The sequence below is a fragment of the Dendropsophus ebraccatus genome, chromosome 11 (genome assembly GCF_027789765.1).
Source record: "Dendropsophus ebraccatus isolate aDenEbr1 chromosome 11, aDenEbr1.pat, whole genome shotgun sequence".
Taxonomy (NCBI): domain Eukaryota; kingdom Metazoa; phylum Chordata; class Amphibia; order Anura; family Hylidae; genus Dendropsophus; species Dendropsophus ebraccatus.
This window is the reverse complement of record NC_091464.1, coordinates 38935836-38949171: the sequence shown is the minus strand read 5'-3', so window position 1 is coordinate 38949171 and position 13336 is coordinate 38935836. Positions and strand designations below refer to the sequence as shown.

At 43.4% G+C, this 13336-nt stretch overlaps 2 protein-coding genes and 1 long non-coding RNA gene across 5 annotated transcripts in view; 2 read left to right on the top strand and 1 right to left on the bottom strand.

The window, feature by feature from the left end:
- Positions 1-4183, bottom strand: part of LOC138767906 (uncharacterized) — a 10728-nt gene extending 6545 nt beyond the window's left edge. Inside the window, exons 1-2 of the long non-coding RNA XR_011358877.1 lie at positions 4133-4183; positions 1785-2240 (exon numbers count right to left, since the gene is read on the bottom strand). This is a non-coding gene — a long non-coding RNA (uncharacterized lncRNA). The remainder of the gene's footprint in view (positions 1-1784; positions 2241-4132) is intronic.
- RPS6KA3 (ribosomal protein S6 kinase A3) overlaps positions 1-13336 on the top strand; it is a 95713-nt gene that overhangs the window by 68288 nt on the left and 14089 nt on the right. For 2 of the 3 annotated variants that reach the window (XM_069945775.1, XM_069945777.1), the window contains exons 11-15: positions 1057-1145; positions 1625-1689; positions 1830-1932; positions 4770-4894; positions 5723-5752. In XM_069945775.1, the coding sequence (XP_069801876.1) occupies positions 1057-1145; positions 1625-1689; positions 1830-1932; positions 4770-4894; positions 5723-5752 (412 nt within the window). The remainder of the gene's footprint in view (positions 1-1056; positions 1146-1624; positions 1690-1829; positions 1933-4769; positions 4895-5722; positions 5753-13336) is intronic. The other variant, XM_069945776.1, reaches the window with a different exon arrangement.
- LOC138768045 (uncharacterized) lies at positions 7721-12797 on the top strand. The gene is made up of 4 exons (XM_069946052.1): positions 7721-7849; positions 8208-9481; positions 9623-11555; positions 12213-12797. The coding sequence occupies exons 1-4, from the start codon at positions 7721-7723 to the stop codon at positions 12513-12515; spliced, it is 3639 nt and encodes a 1212-aa protein (XP_069802153.1). The 3' UTR covers positions 12516-12797.

The following is a 13336-nucleotide window of genomic DNA, read 5'->3' as shown; positions in this document are numbered from 1 at the left end:
TGCTGTGACATCACTTGGGGGAGCAGAGCCGGAGACTATGGCACTGGCCTAGGCAGGTAGAGGGGGGCATGAAGCCCTGCCTAGGGGCCACTGTCCACCAATGAACTAAAGCAATTTTAGAAAAGAGAGTAGATATATCGATTGTGTAAAAGTAAGGGGGAGACAGTATCACTTTAAGATTTAAGGCCCAGTTTATATGGTTATGGTACAAATACTGTATTTTCCAGCGTATAAGACTACTTTTTAACCCCGAAAAATCTTGTCAGAAGTCGGGGGTTGTCCTTTATGCCGGGTATGGTCACCCCGTACAGTGGGGGGCTCAAAAATTAACCGCATACCCACTGTATGGGGCGACCATTAAAAAAAAAGTTAACTCGCCCGTGCCCGTTCCCGGCCTCCGTGCCTCGTCTTCTCTCCGTTCCCGGCGCAGCCAGTGTGACGTGCACTGACTGCGCCGGGGATGCCCGAACCTCTCCCGAGCAGCCGAGCGTCTAATCTGAGCTGCTCGGGAGAGCTTCAGAAGAATGACAGAGGCATTGGGTACTTCTGGAGCCTCCCGAAGCCTCTGTCATTCTTCCAAAGCTCTCCCGGCAGCAGAGCATCTCCGATTAGATGCTACTCAGGAGAGGTTCGGACATCCCCGGCACAATCAGTGTACGTCAAACTGGCTGCGCCGGGAACTGGAGCGCAGAAGAAGATTCGCGGAGGCCGGGAACCTGCCCAGGTGAGGTAACTGTTGGTTGTTTTATTACTTTAGCTGCAGTTAACCCCCGCCTGATTGTAGCAGGGCTGCGGTCAGGCAGGAGTTAACATTTTCTGGCATGTAAGGCGAACCCCTGACAATCTCTTTAAAAGTCAGGGGTCGTCTTATACGCCCTGTCTGCTTATACGCCGGAAAATACGGTACATCTTCTGTATGATTTTTACACAGAGGGGTAAGTTTTTGGGTTTTAGCTTTGTGTGAGCAATTTTCCAGTCCTGTACCACTTGCACTGGTCTAGTGATTTACATTGTAACACCACTAGTTGCCTTGACTTTTTTTCTTTTTTGCACTAGGGCTAAACTTGGGATGCCTCAGTTTCTTACTCCAGAAGCTCAATCTCTCCTCCGTATGCTTTTTAAGAGAAACCCCACTAACAGATTAGGTAAGCTGTATTCTTAAATGAAGATCTCTAGCATCCTTACTTAAGAGGTTACTTGTGTATGTACAGTGCTTTACTTAAATGTATCATCCTTTAGCTTGTTTAGAGTCTATGATCATTCTGCTGTGCTTCCTGTAGACTATAGTTAGCTTTTGTCTGTACTTACACATGCAATCTGAACAACCTGGGCTACAGTGTAAAGCATAGGGAAATTGTCATTGATGATCGATCAGGCTGACTTCTGATATTATCTTGCCATGCTGAGGTTACCAATGAGAGATCTGTCTTGGTGAGACAGTAAAAAAATCTTTTTAAGCTCGACACAGGATGTCTACATAGACTTTTCCTTGGGTCCTGTCTATGCTTCATACAGTGGGCTAGCATGACAGTAAGCAGAGTATAGCAATCTTTATAATAGAATCATGGCCTTATACAGTTACTTCTCACAAATATCATTTAACCTCCTATCTATTACTATACAGGAGCAGGACCAGACGGCGTAGAAGAAATTAAAAGGCATCCTTTCTTTGCAACAATTGACTGGAATGTAAGTTGTCTTGTCTGATATTATATTGAAATATTAAAGCAATGCAAGATATTTCCCATCTCTATAGATCTCTTGGCCATGGAGTTCTCACATACCTTTTTCTGATGTCCGCATACATAAATAGATTTTTCTTTTCTTAGAAACTGTATAGAAGAGAAATTCAACCTCCATTCAAGCCAGCCACAGGTGGTCCCGAAGACACATTTTATTTTGATCCTGAGTTCACTGCAAAAACACCCAAAGGTAAGATGCTTTTCTATGAGATTCATCCTCCAGTGTCTGGCTGTGCAGCGTATCAGTCCTTTTCACTACACATTTAATAATTTAAAGTGAATCCTCAAAGAAAGGGTTTTGATGGCAAGACATGATGCAAGCATTGTGTTCTGTTTGCTGTCTTTTCTGATGGTTTAGCTGGAGAGAGAATGCTGAGGCTGTGAATAAGGAGGCAGCTCTTCCGTTTTTGGCTCTGTCTTATCAGTCAGTGCATCTTCTAATCCAGAAATTGCAGTAAACATTGTCATGTTAGGGCAGGGTTTGCTCACGGTTATTTCCTAAACACAGTGGGAGATGTCGGCAGTGAGATAAGGCACAAGATTTCTCAATACCAACATGTAGTCTAGCTTGGAAAAGGTGTAAGGATCACTAGCCATCTACCATGGAAGTTTCTTGCATAAACATAGCTAAATGGGTGCCCATAGCATCTATATTGGTCCTGGGCATAACAAACAATTAAAATCCTTATTACAGGGGTACCAGGAAAGAGAGGATTAGATGTCACTTCTTCAATAAGTGTCAGACTTGCAGTTGGTGGAACATAAATTGCTGTTAAGATAAGAAACCTAATAGTTTCTGTGTCTGAGACTTATGTTATGAATCTTTCCAGGTCACAGTGCGCTCTTCTCCTGGCACATTGTCGTAAACAATCAGCCTGAACACTCGTGACTGAAAAAAAAACTTTTTAAATGTCTCCCATTTTTTGTTTTGTTTTTGTTTTTTACTGACAAATATGCTTTAAAATTACTGTCTTTGGAAAAAAAAAATTAATTGGAAAGTTCTAGGAGAAAAACTTAAATGGGAACTTCTCTCCCATCGCCCTACAGAATCTGTCTCTTGCAACAAGACAGAGAGAAGGATTTTGCCAAGTACTTCTCCTGACTCATTCTAGCAACCTGTAGGAATCTGAATACCTAGCCCAAATTTATTAAAACCTTTGAAGTATATGATGTTAAAAGGTTAGTACAGTGATGCTTTAATCATGAATAGGCAAAAATCACACACCAGCCATGGACATTGGAGGTTAGCTCCAAAAAATTATCACAGTGTATTTTTGAATCACAGATGCAGGAACTCTGGTAGCAATAGACCAAAAAAAAGGTGTTATTGGCCCTCAATGCATTCCTCCCTAGCCACACACTCCTGGATTCAAGATAATCCTTTGGGACACGTCCACTAATGTGATTTCTTCCTGCATCCTCTATGTTGTCTCTGCATTAATATGATGTATTAAAGGGGTAGTGCCGCGTTTAACGTTTATTTACTAAATAACACACATTACAAAGTTATACAACTTTGTAATGTGTGTTATTTAAGTAAATGGCCCCCTTCCCCGTGTTCCCCCCACCCCGGAAGTGTGGTGCATTATTCTCACGCAATCTGTCGACCCTGGCCGCCATCTTGGGTCGAACAAGTCATCTTCGGGAGGCCGGCCGGACCGCTTTAGCTCTCCCTCATGCCGGCCCCCCTCTGGCGCGCCATCAGCTGCTCAGCCGCGATTGGCTGAGCATAACAGTGCTCAGCCAATCGCGGCTGAGCAGCTGATGGCGCGCCAGAGGGGGGCCGGCATGAGGGAGGGCTGGAGCGGTCCGGCCGACCTCCTGAAAATGGCGTCCGGGATCGACATCGATTCCGTAGGTATAATGCACCACACTTCCGGGGTGGGGGGAATACGGGGAAGTGGGCCATTCACTTAAATAACACACATTACAAAGTTGTATAACTTTGTAATGTGTGTTATTTAGTGAATAAATGCTTTACACCGCACTACCCCTTTTAATATTTCCATTTGTGTAAGAACTTTGTCCGGGCATTATAGTAGGGCATAGGTAAATCAGTCAAGACATTGGACCCATAATATCATTTGGACTAGAATTATAGATTGTTTGCCCCCTACTGCACCAAGCATCTGTTTTAAAGTGTGGGATGAGCGTGGTTCTGATGATTTTTTACAATATAGGTGACAAGTGTTTCTTGAAGTAGTTCCAGGTTCCTCTGGTGAAGGCTTCATATGAGATCTGAGCTTTCCCTGGAGCCTTCCCACAATCATTGTGTATTGGCACTGATAGGACACAGGAGGATCAGCGTTGTACAACAAACCATCACTAAGCTCAACTGAATATACATTACATTAATATATATCGTTCTCATACATTATATTTCTGCTTACTTCTGGTTGCCGGTCCATAAATGTTCATGTGCTTTCAGCTCACTAGCTAAAGAAAAAGTAAAGGGAAAAAAGATTGGCTTATTATTAGAGATGAGGGCAACATGTTGTGAGGTATAGTCAGAAGACCTCTGCCTGGAGTCCAGGTTAGGGGAGACGTGCACTGCTTTATTTAGCTCTATGGAAATGTCCTCATCAGTGTTGTGTAATAAACCCCCTTTGGCTATGAAATATCCGGATGGGGTTTCAGCTTCTGAATAATTTATAGTCATTCAATGACTGCAAGCAGATATTTAAAAATTATTTTATAAAAAAAAAAAAAAAAAATTAACATTAAATAAGTTAGTGTAAATCGTTTAAATATATTAGTGTTTTTTTTTTTGTTTTATTAAAGAGCATGTACCACATCCTTTAGTAAAAAAAATTAGACTAACTGTTAAGCTTTAAGTGGGATTAAGCTGTATTTGCATAAAGCTAAAATCCAATTAAAGGGGAGAAACTTCAAAAGATTCTTTTGTTTTTTTTCCTATTATTCTTATCTTTCTATTGAGTTAACGCATGTATAATATGTCTCTGCTGAATAGTCATAATTGCTTGCTTTATTTATTGTTTGCTTTCTTCTTTCTGCTTTTGTTTATAGACTCTCCTGGTATTCCAGCAAGTGCCAATGCGCACCAGCTCTTCCGCGGATTTAGCTTTGTGGCTATTTCTTCTGAGGAAGAAAACCAGGCTATACAGACAGTTGGCGTTCATGGCATTGTTCCGGTAAGCAGATGCTTTAGGGAACTGTCTGCATAGAGAAGGCTTAACTCTTCCTGCACTCCATACACTTACAATTAAGGGCAAATTTTCTGCTTATAAATCTCATCTTTCTGAAAACACTTTCAGGCTATGTTCACACTACGTACGATTCCGGCCATAGTTCGTACGCAGCCGTACATGTGCGGCTGAAACTGCGGCCGTGGGAAAAATAGACATGCGGCCGGATGCTTACGAACCGCGAACATACGCCCATAGTACAGTTATGCTTCCCTAGCTTTTTTCGAAGCGATCTGAAACAGGTCATTTACTTGGAAATCTTCGCCCAGCCCAGTAAACCACACAGAACCTTTTGGATCGAAAAATCAAGTTTAATTTGTCTGAAATAAGTACTTTGTACGTGAGCGCACTGAAATCCACAGCCGTGAGTTGGAACATTTCTGTCCTCAAACAATGGTCATGTTCATTTTTCACGGCGCCGTATACGATCCGCCCGTAAGTTCATACGTAGTGTGCATTGTGCGGCCGTATATCGTATACACTTAAGCGAACGCATCAACCTCAAAACTACGTGCGTATATTCGCGGTTCGCACTACGGACGGAATCATACGTAGTGTGAACATAGCCTCAACAAGTAATTCTTTGCACTGACACACTCTTTAACTTGTGAGTATGCCATTACTAAATGTAGGAAGGAGGGGAATGTTTGTTAAAAGTTTAGAAAAACAGTAACACAAATATATGCGCCATATTTCTATTGCATCTGAACTTTTTTCCTCTTTTTCTTTTGCTTTATTCTTCTGTTATGAAACCTCTTCTCTGCCACATGGCAGCTTATCCTGCAAAGTCACCTGAAACGGCAGGTATGCTTTAAGGCTATGTTGACACACAGCATTTTAGTCAGTATTTCTGTCAGTGTATTTTGGTCAGTATTTTTAGCCAAAATCAGCAGTAAAACCGACAGAGAAAAATTATAATGAAAAGATTTGCACAGTTTCCACTCTTGGTTTTGGTTGAAAAAATACTGGCTAAATTACTGACCGAAATACTATGTGTGAAGGAGTTGTCCAGGCTTAGAAAGACAAGGCTGCTTTCTTCCAGAAAAAGCACCACTGTTTTTTTTTTTTTTTTTTTTTTTTCCAACCCTGTACAACCCCTTTATAGGGGTACTCCAGAGACTCTTAATTTTGGGGGGTTAATACATTGCTTTAAAAGTAATATTACTTTGTAATATAATTTAATTAAATGTATGTTTGTTTTTTCTTTATATGTACATATTTTCGTTGAGTGCCAGCAGTATTGGGCGTCATGGGCCCCTCTGCTGCCATAGTTTGTGTCAGCAACTGCAGTTCCCAGTCCCCTGCCCTCATCAAGAGCTAACGGTTTAAACGGCCCTGCAGTCCCCGACATAACCATTGGTGGCAGCAGAGTGATCCTTGTCGCCTCTTACTCCTGCAGATTAACAGAAGTATGCGTATGAAGAAAAAAAAAGTACAAAGTAATATAACTTTATTAAGCGGTGTATTACCAGTCTCTGGAATACCCCTTTAAGCTTGATTGCACTGATGTATACCTAAGTGAAGGATTCTTGGTGACATTTGATAAATGTATCCTATATGAATTAGTGCCATTTTATTATTCTCCCACTGGCCATTCTAGTCCCTGCCCCTGACGTCAATTCAGTGACTAGATGGCACCACTAAGTGCCTACATCATGTGATATATGTTAGCAGAGATCAATGCAGGAACGCAATAGGCTGTTCGCAAGAAATGGGCACATTGCAGAATGCTTGTTAGTACATGGGGGGAATACTGCTGGGACTGTTGAGTGTAAAGAGACAGGCCATACTGTGACCACTTGGGGAAGAGGGTGAGGCTGTGTGCTAACTGCTTGAAAGAATGACTCTAGTGTGGTTACTAGATAACTTTCTTTTTTCTTTTTTGTAATCATGAAATATTTATAATGCACACATATATATATATATATATATATATATATATATATATATAATAAATTAATCATGAATATAATATATATATATATATATATATATATATATATATATATATATATATACACACACACACACACACACTAAAAAGTGACAAGTTCCCTTTAACAGGATGAAATTGTCTCCTTAATCTCAGCTTAGTGAGATATTATGTACTAAAGTGTTTTTACATTGGTAAAAATTTGTTTCCTCCTTTCTGTTCCTAAAAACTGTAGCCACCTCCTGTCTTTATATACTTAAGTTCCTCTGTGTCATGTTTTCCACATTAATAAGTTCCTGTGTTTTCTCTCCTCACCTTCACGACGGCACCATAGGAGGATGGGTTGTACCCTAGGGACAGGAAAAAGCACGAGAGGTTAAAAGCCCCTCCCTTTCCTCCCAGCACCAGTGCTTTTTCCTGTCCCATTAGGGCAGGCACGAGAGGGAGGGGATCCGCGTGAAGGCGAGGAGAGATCCCCTCTAAGAAGAAAAAAGACTTACCATGGCTGTAGGATCGATCGAGGCTTCGGCTTCCTTCCTTCCAACCAGACGGCCGGCCGTAGGGAGGAGCAGTTCCGTCGTTTCCCGTGGGAGCCTCGCACTGTCTCCAGGTACTCGGCAGTAAGGGGGGGACCCGAATTATTCGCTCCCCACCGGTGGATTTGGGCAGACGGGATCCCGGCTATGGGAAGACCGCGTCGCCTCACCTGTGACGTGGACGCCGCGGCGCTCGGCGCATGACGCGGAGGCTGCGGCGTTCTACGTGTGACGTAGGACGCTGCTGGTGACGTCAGGACGCCGGGTCGCCCGCGTGTGACGTGGAAGACCGGCGCTCCGGAGATGACGTCAGACGCCGTGCGCTCCACTTCCGGGACCGCTCAGTTTAAATCTTCAGCGCGAGCTGGTCGGATCGTCTCGCTGTTGGTGATGGATCCCTCCACGTCCGACAAGACTGCTACGGCGGTAACTGTGAGTAGTGTACCGGCTTCGGCCGCTTCCGCATGCGCAGCTCTGCATTCAGCACGCTTCCCATGCAAACTCTGCAGATTTTTTTGCCTCTGAAATCAGTGCATGTCTTCCACTATGGGTGATATATTACATTGATAGTACAAATTACCATGAGGATCTGCTCCACTCTCAATCTGTATATGGGTGCAGGAGAAATTATGATATATATTACGGGTATATACATATGGGTATATATATGTATATATATTATATAGAGATATATATACTCTCTATGGCTATACAGCCAGTGTGGTGGTGCTTACATTGGGTGATCATCTTCTTAAATCTGATGTATATATATATTGTTTATCCTCCTTAGGAGACTAAAGAATCTAATCCTAAGAAGGATAAACCTAGAGCACCAGAGAGGAGATGTGTGAACTGCAATGCAAAATTGTCATCCAGTTGCAAGAAAAACATCTGCCCATCTTGCATTGGGGAAATCATAAAGGAAGACAGATCATCATTCCTGGAAGATATCAGGAAAATGATGAAGGAGGAGATCGCTACATCTATAACTAGACTCCCTCCTCCTCCTCTGCCGCTACCTCCACCTACCCCTCCTCCTGCTCCATTAGACCTAGACCCTCCTCAGGTCTCCCCTGTCCATCAGGTAGTATCCAATGATGCACCGGTAGATACCATGTCAAGTTATTCTGCTTCTGTAGCAGCTTCAGAAGAAACTACATTATCCAGGAAACGTAGGAGACACTCATCCGCGTCTTCTGATGAATCTGGTCAGATTCAGGAATCAATAGAAATGAGCGATAATGAGACTGAACAGAAAGAAGAAATAAGGAAGTACTTCTTTCCCTCAGAACACACCTCTGCCCTACTCAAAGCGGTCAGAGATGCCCTGAGTGTAGAACAAGTTCAGGAGCAGGTAGCCCCTAAGGATAAGATGTTTCAGGGACTGAGAGCCAAGAAAAAATTGGTTTTTCCAGTCCATGACACATTACAACAGTTGATCACTGATGAGTGGGCAGAACCAGAAAAGAGGTTACAGGTGCCCAGCGAAATTAGAAGACGGTTACCCTTCGGGGAAGAAGATACGTCTAAGTGGGAAGATATTCCTAAAATAGACGCACAGGTAGCCAAGACCACAAAAAAATCCTTGTTGCCCTTTGAGAATTCCTCTCAGCTTAAAGATCCCATGGACCGTAAAGCGGAAAGCCTCTTAAAGAAATCCTGGGAAACAGTATCGTACTCATTAAAAAATAACGTTGCTGCCACCTGCGTTGCCAGGGCCCTCCATGTTTGGGTAGAACAGCTAGAAGGCCATTTAAATGATAAATGTCCGAGACAACAAATAGTGGACTCCCTACCCCTACTAAAAGATGCCACTGCATTTTTAGCCGACGCCACAGCAGAATCCATCCGATTCGCAGCCAAGGATGGCGCACTAACCAATGCCGCCCGCCGGGCGCTTTGGTTAAAAAATTGGACCGGAGATAATACCGCCAAATCAAATCTGTGCGGTATACCATTTGAAGGTCAATATGTGTTTGGAACACATCTGGATAAAATTATAGAAAAGTCGGCAGATAAAAAGAAGGCCTTACCAGAAGAGAAACCCCCACAAAAGAAACAACAGTACAAAAGACCGAGGTTTCAGGACAACTACCGCGGTAAAGGGAAAGGGGGCCGCTGGAGTTACTCCAAGGGAGGGAAAGGGAGAAATATTTTTTTCAACCCCAAGTCCTCCCAAGACAAACAGTGACACCGGCCCGGTAGGGGGAAGACTGAAGGACTTTTCAGATGGGTGGACATATATTACCAACAACAACTGGGTAACAAATATCATCAGGGAGGGCTACCGAATAGAGCTAACTCACCCTCCCCCACACAGATTTACAATCTCACGTCAGTCTTCAGATCCCCTACAAAAAGAATTAGTGAAAAGCGTGAGGAAATTACACAGTATGGAAGTAATCTCCCTAGTTCCACCAAAGGAGAAAGGAGCGGGTCACTACTCGAACTTGTTTCTAGTAAAAAAACCAAACGGCTCCTTCCGTCTAATTATAAACCTAAAACCATTGAACCAATATGTCAGATATCAGAGGTTCAAGATGGAATCAATACAGACGACAACACCCCTAGTAGCGTCCAGGGCATTGATGGCCTCCATAGATCTCCAGGACGCCTACTATCATGTCCCAATACACCAGGATTCCCAAAAATATCTAAGGTTTGCGATTCTCATAGGGAAAGAGGTTCGTCACTATCAGTTCAGAGCTCTCCCGTTCGGGATCTCCTCGGCTCCAAGAATCTTCACCAACGTGATGTCAGAGGTGATATCTTTTCTCCATCTCCAGGGAATAAATATCGTGGCCTACCTGGACGATCTCCTCATCATAGCAGACACACAAAACAAGCTGATACAAGATCTGGAGACAACTCGCAACCTTCTAACATCTCTAGGGTGGATCATCAACGTCGACAAATCCGACCTGGTGCCATCTCACAGGAAAGTGTTTCTAGGAATCCTCCTAGATTCAACCCTTCAGACGTCATTTCTTCCGGAGGAAAAAATACAAAAGATCCTCACAAAAATCAGGAAACTAAAGAACAGCTCACTGACGTCTGTGAGAGAGGCAATGTCAGTTCTAGGCTCAATGACTTCATCCATCCCAGCGGTGCCTTGGAGTCAAGCCCATTCCCGTTCACTTCAGGCCCAGATTCTAAAGACCTGGAACAAAAAACCTTCGGGATTAGACAAAAAGTTTTCCCTCACCCCCCAGACGAAAAAATCACTTCGCTGGTGGCAAGGAAGAGAGAATCTACAAAAAGGGGTACAGTGGAACCCTCAACCCAAGGTAATAGTAAAAACAGACGCAAGCCAGACAGGTTGGGGAGCCCAAGTCGGGACCCAATTCTTTCAGGGGATTTGGGACACAAACGATTTAAAAGACTCCTCAAACCTCAAAGAACTCAAGGCAGTCAGGAATTCGTTACAGGCGGCTCAAAACACCTTAAAAGACACCCATGTGCATGTTCTATCGGACAATGTCACCACGGTAGCTCACTTAAGACACCAGGGCAGTGCAAAACACAATCCCCTATGGTCAGTTTCAAAACAAATATTCACGTGGGCAGAGTCTCATCTTCTGTCTCTCTCAGCAACCCACCTGAAAGGAACAGAAAATACTCAGGCAGACTTTCTCAGTCGCCACCAGGTTCATCCAGGGGAGTGGTGTCTCAAAGATCAGATCTTCCGTCAGCTAGTAGAACGCTGGGGGAGACCCGAGATAGATTTGTTTGCCACAAGAAAAAACAAGAAGGTGACAAACTTCTACTCACTGAACCCATCAGACCATCCTACTGCAGTAGATGCCCTGACACAAAATTGGAAGGTAAAAATAGCTTACGCCTTTCCTCCCATCCCACTGATACCAAAGGTACTCCAGAAGATCAGGGATCAGGGAATAAAGGTTATTCTGATAGCTCCATACTGGCCGAAAAGGAGCTGGTTTGGCCTCCTCAAGACACTAGCAGTGGAGGAGCCAGTCCTACTTCCACAAGTAACCGACCTTCTCTTTCAGGGTCCGATTCTCCATCCAGAACCAGAGAAACTACAGTTGTCTGCATGGATCCTGAAGAGACAATATTAAGAAGCCGAGGCTTATCAGAGGAGGTAATATCCACCCTCATGAAAAGCAGAAAGAAGGTAACTAATTCCATCTACCTAAAAGTCTGGAAGGTGTTCTCCTCTTGGTGTAAATCTCCTCCACCAATTCCGGCAGAACCAAACATAGCCCAAATCCTGGACTTCTTACAGGCGGGACTGTCTAAAGGCCTTAGACCAGCCACCCTTAAAGTACAGGTTTCGGCCTTATCAGCAATCTATGACACAAACTTAGCTGACCATAGATGGATCAAAAGGTTTATAAGAGCTGCGTCTAGAATTAATCCTAAACCTCAGACTATTCATCCGCCATGGGACCTGAATATAGTTTTAGAAGGCTTAACAAGACCTACCTTTGAACCCATAACAGACATTATTATAAGACTTCTTTCATACAAAACAGTCTTTTTGGTCGCGATATGTTCAGCCAGGAGGGTGAGTGAAATCCAGGCCTTAACTATCCGTAAACCATATTGTACTATCTCAGAAGACTGTATTACCTTAAAAACAGATCCTTCTTTTCTACCTAAGGTAGTTACAGAGTTTCATAAGAATCAGGACATTATCCTTCCATCATTCTGTCCAAATCCCAAAAATTCATTAGAGGAAAAATTCCATACTCTAGACGTTAGAAGAGCAGTCCTACAGTATATGGAAACTACGGCTCCCTGGCGAACTGATCAAAATCTATTTATCCAGTTCCAGGGAAAGAACAAAGGGAAAAAAGTCTCAAAAAGTACCATCGCCCGATGGATAAAAGACTCAATAACAGAAGCCTATAAAGCTCAAGACCTACCTTCTCCCATTAATATAAGAGCTCATTCTACTAGAGCGATGTCCACATCATGGGCCGAAAGGGCTTCGGCCTCTCTGGAACAGATCTGCAGGGCCGCGACATGGTCGTCCCCCCACACATTCTCAAGACACTATAGACTACTTTTGCAGTCAAGGGAAGATCTGTCCTTCGGCAGGAAGGTGCTACAGGCTGTGGTCCCCCCCTAAGAGTAATGGTTGGTATTGCTCCTATGGTGCCGTCGTGAAGGTGAGGAGAGAAAATAGGATTAGTCTTACCGGTAAGACTGTTTCTTCGAACCTTCACGACGGCACCAGTATCCCTCCCTAGTATTGTATGTTAATATGATACTCACGTGGTGCTATTGGTTGTTATAAAGGCACTGGTGCTGGGAGGAAAGGGAGGGGCTTTTAACCTCTCGTGCTTTTTCCTGTCCCTAGGGTACAACCCATCCTCCTATGGTGCCGTCGTGAAGGTTCGAAGAAACAGTCTTACCGGTAAGACTAATCCTATTTTTTTCTTTTCCTCTCCTATTCTTATTTTACTCTTGCCTTTCTTTTACCTTTCCACAAATCTTCTGGTAGTTAGGAAAAATCTTCAAACCTGTTATGTACAGCGTCTTGTGAAAATATCAGTAGATGAACTCCTGTAGTACTCACTAGTAGATTACCCTATGTGGCTTTGTCAAAAGTAAAGCAAGAAAGCCTGAACAGTCTGCACGGGCAGATATTTTTTTTATTTAATACAGCAATCATGTTAGTGTTTTATGCAGAGATCTGGGTCTAAAGAAATCAGTAATGATTAACTAACAGTGAAATTTCAGAGCTGCGTGAAGGGAAATGGTGGGCATGCTGGTAATTCTGTCAGTAGCCGGCAGTAACCGTAAATGTGTACTATGCACCCAGCTGAGGGGAATGAAAGATCTACACTGAGCATTGCAGGCAGCATGATCTCCAGGATTGTCAGGGCCTCATCCACTGAGCGCACTCTGTTCAGCAGAAGACATTGTCTGCATACTTGAGTTGGAATA